The 10,192-nt window shown below is 51.4% G+C and overlaps 1 protein-coding gene across 1 annotated transcript; it reads right to left on the bottom strand.

Annotated features, from left to right (window-relative positions):
* Positions 1–8,150: 8,150 nt before the first annotated feature.
* Positions 8,151–9,375, bottom strand: LOC127344728 (uncharacterized protein At5g39865-like). The gene has a single exon (XM_051371061.1). It carries the CDS (start codon positions 9,210–9,212, stop codon positions 8,460–8,462), a length of 753 nt encoding a protein of 250 aa, XP_051227021.1. The 5' UTR covers positions 9,213–9,375; the 3' UTR covers positions 8,151–8,459.
* Positions 9,376–10,192: the final 817 nt, after the last annotated feature.

The following is a 10,192-nucleotide window of genomic DNA, read 5'->3' on the forward strand; positions in this document are numbered from 1 at the left end:
ACTTTCAATTAAGTTTGGCTATGGGGCGGGGACAGCGACAGGGACGAGGATAGGCTCCGGGCGGCGGAGCTTGAGCGCGTGGGCAGGAGAAGCAGCGGGCGCCTGCTGCTGGGCCTTGGCGCACGGAGGGTCCGGGCGGATGCGCTGCTCATCCCGTCCAAGCTGACCGACGCCGCCCCTGTTTGACCTGGAGCTTGACGAGGCGATCTGCAGAAGCTCTGTTGCTCACATAGCTATTTGCGTGTGTGTCCACGGCTCCTGCTATTGTGGTGCGTGTGTGTGTGCCGAGGAAGGCGCGACCAAATTCACTCTCCATGTGCGGATCAAGGCTTAGTTATCATCTTACGGCAAACTAACACCGTCAGACACGTGTCAGACTCTCACCGCGTGCTCACGTATACACCCGGTCACCAGGCTTCATCCGATATATCCACCGACCACCGTAGTTACTTTCAGCCTTTCGGGGCCGCCCGCCCTGCAAAAAAATCCTTGTAAAACAGACCTCGCCGACGTCCATTTATGAAATCCTTGAGTTTATTAATCTGCAAAAGTGAAGATTGACCTTGGTAAATTTACCGGAAGGTGGAAAACGTTTCGTCCCTGGGCTCCCGCGAGTCCCAGGGCGAAACCCTAAATCGCCGCCGCCGCTAGAGCTCTTCTCCCCCTCCCCCGCTTCGCCGCCGCCAGGAGGGCGCCGCCGGCGGCGGCGGGGCACCTCTCCCCTCCTCGCGGTGTCGCCGGCGCGGGCGGTCTCGTCGCGAAGGGGCGCGGCAGCTGGGGCGTGGCGGCGGCGCCGCACTGCGGCGGCATGGTGGCTACAGGCCGGGCGCACTCGAGCGGGCGGCGGCTCCGGAGGCGTCTGCGGCGGGCGGGCGCGCGAGCTCGGCCGGCGGCGGGATCGGGCGTCGAGCGCGCGGCGCGCGAGCCGGCGGCCACGGCCGGCGGGCCGGCGGTGGCGAGGCCTTCGAGGATGGAGCAGGCGAGGCGTGAGCTGGGTGGCCTCCACGGCCGCCTGCGTGCGGGTTGGGGCAGGGTCCCGGCCCCGCCAGCCCGGTTCGCCCCAGATCTGGTACCCGGCGGCCATGGTGGCCGGCGACTACCTCTCTGGCCTTCTTTGGGGTCTGTAGGTCGAATCTCGCGGCGGTGTTTCTTGTTTCCCTCGGTGCTGCAGCGGGCAGGGTTGGGATGCCGGGGCGGCAGCCCTGGAAGGGGGAGCTATATGGTTGGCGGGCGAGCCAGTAGCTCTGGTGCCGGTCGGTGCCATGGTCTTGGGGGCGACGTGGTATTCGGCGAGCCGAGTGGTGTGGGGTGTAGATGGCGGTGAGGTTGCCAAGGGGAAACCTTTGCCCCTCGGGCCACGGCGGCGGCGTCCGCGGACGGCGTTCCCTTGTTGAAGGCGCCGTGGGGCCAACCTCCGTCCCTCTACTTCGTCCGGGTGAAAACCCAAGATCCTCGGATCGGGCGGTGGCGGCACTCCGGTGTCGTGCTCTTCTTGAAGACACCGGCTTGGAGCCCACAGCGCGAGGCTCACCGAAGGTTGTGACGGAGGTGATTCTTCGGCGATCTTCGGCAAGGCTTGCTCCGTACCCTTCCCTAGTCGAGCTTCCTTGGCGCTGCTCTGCGGTTTGCGAGCAATGTGGGTCGGTCCCCGGTGGTGGTCGGCTTCCGGTGGCGTCTCTGCGACGGAGGAGTTTTGTTGAGGCGCGCGTGCAAAATGGCTCGCTCTCGAGTGAGCTCCGGCCCGACACTGTAGACTCCAGTTCTTCTCCGAGTCCTCGTAGGCGCTTTGGTTGAACCTGTTGGTCGCGCTTCCGGTTGTAGCTTCTTCGGTAGTTCGTGTGGGTGTATGGTGTCGTTCTGTAAGCTGGGTTCAGCACTTTGTATCATTCTCGTCGTTGGTGGTTTTGTTAATTCAAAGTTGAGCACTTGAGTGCCTTTTATCTTAAAAAAAATTACCGGAAGGTTTGACAGTCCCACATCAGGTAGCTACGCCTGGATGAGCATAGGGAATTTGCAACGATGCATCGTGGTTTTACCCCTGCGCCCAATCAGCAGGCAGCAGGGGACAGGGAGAAGGAAAAGCGAGGCGAGCAACAGGACGGATCGCACCACTCGCAAACGAGCCTGTCACGAGTCGCGGCCCCCTCCACGCGCGGCTGGACGCGGAGGACGGGAGATAGATGGCGGCGTCCCACCACGTGGGTGTTGCCTCTTGCGCCCTCGCTGCGCCTCGACCCCAAGGATCAGCTCTCGGATCGGAGCCAAGCGCAAGCTTCCATGCGCAACGGGACACGGGCGTCCTCTTCCCGTCGCACGCGATACAGGTGTACTTGCGCCGGCTCCAAGTGGCACTGTAGCGTAACATGATTGACCTGTTCGCTGTCTGCCTGCCTGCATTATCATCGTCCGTCCCCAAGATTCGTGCAACAGAACCCCGACAACATCCTTGTGCATCCTTGCCACACATCACCGTCCTCGTGCGGTCGTTTCAGAGCTCTCCTTGGCCTATATATAAATACACGACCGTAACCGCAACCAAACCCTAATCCCTCTACGTCCTCTCAATTTCACACTCTCTATATCTCATTATCCCGATTTCTTCCACGCTCCACCGAGGCAGACGTCGTCATCGTAGTAAACTCCAGCTAACCACCATTACAAACCACCCCAAGGTCCGTGAAGCAGCTCTGGAGCTCCGCCAACTCGCGTAGATCATCGTTCTGGCACAAGGAATCGAGCCGGGGAATCATCGATCGAGCCAATCAGAGAATTTCTTTTCGCTGACCATCGTCACAACCCGCGAGGTCGAGCTAGCCTACGCCGGCCCTCAAATAAGAATCACGGACCATTGATAAACACCACGGTGAGATGGCGCGCGCCCCTCTGAAGCTACATGGCCGGAGTTGCGCCGCCACCGTAGAAATGCTCCTTCTCGTTGCTCCGGCGGCCATATCGTGGAGTGGGGGTTTGAATGGACTCTCTCGTGCATCCCCTGGACATCAGAGATGTCGTCATTGTTAAGCATAGGTCGCCGGCGTTGAGTCGTCGGTGAGGTCAACATGGCAGGTGGGACCCCAAGGCACATTTGACTCAGTCTCCGCCCGCGCAACATTTCACTGGTCAAAGGTCCCACTAGTCAGCGACTAGGGCTAGATAGGTCCCACTAGTCAGCGACTAGGGCTAGATCAGATCGGTACAATTAGAATTTCCTTTTTAATTCAAATTCTTGAGAATATACCAAATTTTAGAAATTCATATCAAATTCATTTTAAGTTAGATAAATACAAATAAGGTATCAAAATGTTCATAAAATTAATCTATGTCCGGTCAAAATATAATATTAAATCTTTCACCAAAATGAAAATCAATTATTTTAATAAACCTTGTTTATGCCTTTTCTTGTATTCTAAATTCCAAGAAAAAATAATAATAAGTATTATATTTTTAGAAATGTTCAATAATTATTTGGAAACTCACGAAAATAATAAAAAATAATTTCTATTATCATTGAGATCTCAATTATTAATGATTTAACCCTAAAAATGCATTTGTTCTAATTCTTGTTTTCTAAAAATATCAGAAATTTAATAAAGATGCTAAAACCAATAGAACTTGTTTTTGAAAAGTTGTTCCTCAACTTTAACCTTTACTCAACAAGTCGTGCTCAACTAAACCATGCAAGTACTAGATGAATTTAAACTCATCTTGTTTATAAGATCCATCTAGTATCTACTTAGAGATCAATTGATAATAATAGTAAACCCCTAAAAATAGCTCTTATTTGAAATACGTATTGTTGATTAAGAACTATGTTCTTTAAAATTTATTCTTTTGAAACAAATAATAAGTAACCATTAGACATGACTTATATAACCTAAAGCTAAGAATTATTTTTCACTCTTAAGATTGTGTCAACTGTTTTCAATTGTATGTTCATGTATTGTTATGCTTTGTTATACACCTCGTAAGAGATACCAAGTTACCCAAAATCCTAATAAGAACCTTGTTCGTGAAAGTGCCCTAAAAGTGCAACACATCATAAAGAAATCATTACAACCCCTGATCTTAAATCATCTGGATTAGGTTACGCTTAAAGTGTTTGCATCTCATACTTATGCATTATAACATATTTGCCAATCCATTAAATATTGTGCATACCGGACGATGATGCTATTTTAGAATTTGGAGTTATCAAATTTGGAAACTGTGAAGAAATGCAAGTTCATCACTTGCTAGTGTTACTTGATTACTTTGATCAAATTACTTGCAAAGTAATATTTTTATCATTCTTGCATTTTAAAAGCAAAGTACTACTTTTACAAATATGAACATGATTATATGGTGGGCAATGAACCAATGGTTTAAGTGATGGTGGAGGTTCCATTACAATTGGATTTGTATCCACATAGGATTAACAACAAATAAGATCGATCTGGAGTGGAACGGAGAAATCAGCTGGATCTTCTTCCTTTCAAATATCAATGGATGCGACATACCATAGCTATTGGCGCCCCGCGGGAGCAATATGAGGGTGGGGGTCCCTCAAGTACCCACGGTAATGGTGGTCTATGATGGATCATAGGGGATGTTCAGGTCGGGCTATCTATAGGTTATAGGAGAATGCATGTGCGATTTCTGGAACGGTCTACCTAAATGGTGAAGTGGAGGATATATGCCCGGATCATTTTACCTATATGATAAAGGAGAGGGCAGACTTATAGTAGGGTGGGTATACGGAGACGCAGAGAAAGGCAGTGATTGGATTGGATCTTATACTGGGCCCCATATCAATGAAGTATAGATAGGAATAACGTGTCGCGGTTGTGCAGCGAAGATAAGAATCTCTTATGAGAAAAGTAGCACACCTCTGCAGATGCAGAGTGTATTGACTTGTAGCTTGTCACATCGTGTTCCACGAAAAAAATATGAATGTTGCATTAAAGGAACTCCATGAAGTTCTAGACACCTCGTGAAAGCCGACAAACACAACTTTTTAGAATAAAATAAATATTTTAAAGAAATGGTTACGAAAACCTGCATTAGCCTACGACTTTCTTATATGTGGTTGTAGTTAGTGCATGAAACATATATATTCATATTATATTAAACTTGGTGAGTACGCGCGTTACTCACGCGTTCTCTTTTGAACCCCCTCCTTGGATGGGAGTCACTGAAGGAGGAGCTACCGTGAAACTTGAAGACGGAGGAGTCAACTACTACAAGGTGCATGACTCAATCAGTGGAGTCAATGAAGTCAACTAACATACACCGTGGTGGAAACATAGACTAGGAATAGGAGGAAACCAATTCCATAATCCAAAAACCTAAATAGCTAGAGTTTAGCTATAGTTTGTTTCTATAGCAAGCCAAGTATCTTTATAGGTAGAGCTAGTGAGAAGTCTACCCTACGAGTTGATCTTCTGGAGTTTGTTTCGCATATTTACATCATATTATGATTTGAAGGCACTATTGATCTATTGCAAAGAGTTAAAGTTATAATTTTATAGACATACCCATGGACCCGCAATATTTCTTATATACCACTCTGAGGTATGTAATACTACTGGAATAGTCGTTCCATTGGTGTTATGTCAACGACTTGCGTACTACAACATGTTGTGGTATGATGGGTCACCGCAGCGGCTCCACGTACCGCGTGTCAGTGCCGCGGTTGTGCGACCAGTCTGGGTGCCCACGCTCCAGGGTGGGGAATGCCCACTGTGACCACTCTGATGGCTGGTCCGGCGCCTCCTGCTTCACTGCGCCATATGGGGCGGCGCCGCCTGCTCCTCCTACGCCTCACACGCCTCATAGTCGATGTCGTCGATGCCACTCTAGGTAAGCCTCAATGGATTGACGCCCTGCATCGTGCTCGGCCTCAAACCCTATTGCCCACACATGCGAGTTCACTGCGTACACAGGTCCCGCAGATCCGAGGGAAGTCGCCAGATCTTGCGGCGGCGGGCGAGCCCGTGCGTGGGGATGTACATCCGGCCAAGGCAGCGGTACACCCGCCTCATCGAACCACCATGCTACCTCCACCTTGACCCAGACGTGTCGATCAGAGCGCGGCACGAGAGGTGGTCGCGGTAGCCTGGCGGCAAGCTTGCAGAAGAAACGGTGAGTGCATCCGTCGAAGCTAGAGTCGCATGCCTCATACCCTGGGCGAAACTACATGCCGCCCTTCACCATGGCGATAAAGCCAAGGTTTTTGTGGCCTACTAGGGTTTTGAAGCTGAAGCTTCTGAAGGCGCATTTAGTGGTCTGAAAAAACTCTACGGAGGACTTGTGCGGACACGCACGCTGGCCGCGGCAATGCAAAGGCTCTGCAGGATAAACAAACCAAAATTGGCCAACTCATCTGTCTATGGAGCGATGTTTGGGACGCGGATAGCAAAAGGAGAGATTATGTCCGAATGCGGTGGCCCGTTGTAGATGCCTAACCAAACCCCTATAAGTACCAATACCATATATAAGGGCATCTCCAGCGGCGCGACGCAAATGGTCGTTGAGCGACCGTTTTCATCCGCCGTGACCGGAAAGGGCCCTGCTCCAGCGGGGCGACGCAAAGTGACCGGTCCGTCCGCGGAGACGCAAACCTGGCCCAATGCGCCAGGTTTGCGTCTCATGACGCTGCGACGCTGCCGGCGTCCTCCATTTCTTACCCGGTCCCGCAAGTCGGCGAGAGCAAAATCGACCGCTTCGACCGATTTCTTTTTTCACCCTCGTTGGTGCCCTAGTGCGACGCCCCGCCCCAATCCCCGCCGTCCGCCGTGGCGCACAGAAGATTGCCGCCGGCACCGTTGTCGCCGCACGGAGAGCAGGATCGTACTCGGGGTTGGCTCCGGCGAACCCCTGCATGTTTCGGGCGAAACGTTGTCGGTTGCGCCGCCCTTCCGCGCCGCCCACGACCTGTTCGACCTATTGCGCCGGTAGGTTCCTTCTCGTTTTTTCGGCGCGATTTGTGCGCGGCCATTGATCAACAGTTCGTATCGACGCAGATGGACGCGTGGCATATGGTGGAGAAGTTCCGCGCGGAGATCGTTGACTCCTCTTCGGACGACGAGTCCGATCAGTCGGCGCACACATTGACAACTACTGCGGCCTCCATGATCCACGAGTTCACCTCAAACTACTTGGGAGGACTATCTACATATGAATGTAGAAGTCACAAACGATACCGTCTCCAAACAGCTGCAGACGGATCTGATTGAGCATCAATGGACCATGCCTGGCCATGAAGATCATGCCTAGAGGACTAGTATCTTATTTTCATGTAGACTTTTCAAAATTTAAATGTAATAACTATGACTTCGTTGAAATCCTATTTGTTGTTTCAAAACTTCATATTTGATGCAAACGCGAAAATGCGTCGCGCCGCTGGAGCCACCCCAGGGTGCAAACGGACGCGCGGACAAAAACGGTCTGTCTCGCATCCGCCGCGCGACGCAAACGGACATTTCGAACGTCTGAAATGCGTCGCGCCGCTGGAGATGCCCTAAGTAAAAAAGTGGCGTCCTTGATAATGCCTATTCAAGTGGCAAACAAAACTCGCCCTGCAAATAATTTCTCACTGATTGATTGATCTCTCGTGATAATTTGTCAAAACTCGTCCTGATCATGGCTATTCAAGTTAAGTACAATTAGTCGTATCCAACGGCCACTCTACCAATCAGATCGCATTCAAAACACCGCACGAGCTCCCCTTCTTCTTTTTCCCCGTGCGAGAGGGGACATCGGAGAAAAAGCCTCCACCTGCGTCCTCGGCGGGACGGCTAGCTTTTCCGGTAAGATCGCCTTTTTCCGGCGCGGCAGCCGTAAGATCTCGGCAACGCCGCAAGCTCCAAAACGAGCTGCCGTTGGCCTGAATGCTGCTGCAGCCCGGTGTCATAAATTCAGGCATGGCGTGTAGCAGCTTTTTAGAAACCTCAACAGTGCTTCTCCGCAAACGAACAACACGATACCAACCGTTCAAACTCGATCGTTCAGCATTTTGGAATGACAAAAAAAAAATCATGCAAATGCACGGAATGAGCATCTCATGCTCATATGAGCAGAAGCCTTACGGTAAATCACACCTGTAAATCTTTCTTAACCACGAGTATAAAGCCGTACTGCCACTAACATTTATCAAACATTTACTACTAGGGTAATGCAACGCACTCAGATTCAGAATTAATTAATCTTCTCGGCATAGCTTGGCCAAGAGAAAGCACAGTGCACACACATCCAATCGAGCTGGAGATGTAAGTTAGGAAATGCTAAAACTTGCAGCTCCCAGCTGATCACACAGTACTGTAGTATCAAACACGAGTTACACTAAATCAAGTAGTAGTAACAGCTACACAGTCACACACACACATAACTCATTTTCTTATCTCGATTTTGACACTGCTAGAAAATTAAAAACATCTGCTACAGGTCATCATCAGTAGATTGGAACCTTTTGTGGATCTGGATCAGACGGCCGGCGGGGAGCAGTCGGGGCAGCGGACGAGGCCGTTCTCGTTGCAGCCGGCGCAGGCGCGGAAGCCGCCGCCGCCCTTGAGGCTGTAGCGCTTGTGGCTGCCGTCGCAGCTGCCGCAGAGCACGTAGCGCTCGCCGCCGCACCGCGCGCAGGCGGCGAGGGAGGCGGCGCCGGCCACGACGCGCCGGAGCTCGCCGGACTCGTGCAGGCGGCGGAGCTCGTCGGCGCCGCCGAGGTGGCGCCCGCCCACGAAGACCTGGGGCAGCGTGACGCGGCGGCCGCGCGGGAGGAGCGCGGCGAGCTCGTCGAGGTAGCCCGCGTCCATGGCGAGGTCGCGCTCGTCGACGGAGGCGCGGAGGCCGCGCAGGATGGTGCGCACGGCGCGGCAGTCCTCGAAGGTGGTCCGGATGACGTGGAGGGAGGTGTAGTAGAGGACGACGCGGCGGTCGGCCTCGGTGGCGGCGGCGGGCGGCGCCTGGAGGGTGCGGAGCGCACGGAGGGCGGAGGTGGCGACCCGGACGCGGTGGAACACGCGGACGGCGGCGGGGGAGCGGGGGGCGGTGTGCGGCGGCGGCGGGGACGGGGAGGGGAAGGGCAGGGACGGGGGGTCGGAGCGGAGGAGGGCCTGGAGATCTTTGAGGGAGGGGGAGGAGAAGGAGAGGCGCGGCGAGGCGGCGGAGAGCGCGGTGGAGGAGCAGGTGGTGGAGTCGGAGGACGGGCGCGTCTTGACCCAGGGCAGCCACATGGAGATGGGTGGAGGCCGGAGGCCGGAGACGGGGAAGAGATGGATGCCAAGATGTGGACTTTGTTCGGTTTTCAGTTTCGGAGCGGCGGGGGGAGGAAGGAAGCGTGTGGTGTGGCCCTAGTTTCTGCCTCGCTTTCGTTTCGTTTCGGCTTCAGACTTTTCAGGTTTGGAATTTGAAGGAGCCGACTCTTTTCCATTCTAGCCCTTGCAACTTGCGAGGTTTTGTACATTGTACTCGTTCATGATTTCGTTAATGATACTCCATTCCTTTGCTGAATAATAACTCTAGCCAATCACCACGCTATTAGTATGTTTTTGTCTTCCTTTTCATTTTCTGAATAAAGCACTCTAGTCCAATTACCACCCTATTAGTGTTATTATGGATTGGAGTGAGTAATGTGTTATTATCTGTCCTTCTTTTCATGTACAGTAGTATTTACCAATTGACTTAATTGTGCAATGCATACGACCTTACCACGGATGACAGCTGGCGTCTAAGCCAATAAAAGCCTACCATAAGACATTCTATGCTATATAACTCTTGTAAAGAAATCGTTTTCCACAAATTGTGAGGGATAATTATAGTCCTCAAAGAACTTCCTATGTAGTAGTTTGTTTGATAGGTCTAACTTTATGCATTGAGAATTTTCCTTGAGAAGTTATTGCACTAACTTTTATAGGGAACTTTTCAATGTTTGCTGATTATCTCTTACATCTTCTGAATAAGGAAATCTAGTCAATCATCAAGCTAGTAGTGGTCTACTATTCTCGTTGTTTTCATGTATTGGCCAAATATATTAATTGTGAAATGCATATAAATGCATGTTACGTCTAAACCAGTAAAATCTATGAGGCGATAGACCTCTTCTATCTGAATAATTTTAGCAAAAAAGTTGATGGACAAAAAACCTCAAAGAGATCCGTACGTGGTTTGTTTGATAACTTACACTTGATGCAACAAGATTCTTTATCTAAGAACG

The sequence above is a fragment of the Lolium perenne genome, chromosome 3 (assembly GCF_019359855.2).
Source record: "Lolium perenne isolate Kyuss_39 chromosome 3, Kyuss_2.0, whole genome shotgun sequence".
Classification (NCBI taxonomy): domain Eukaryota; kingdom Viridiplantae; phylum Streptophyta; class Magnoliopsida; order Poales; family Poaceae; genus Lolium; species Lolium perenne.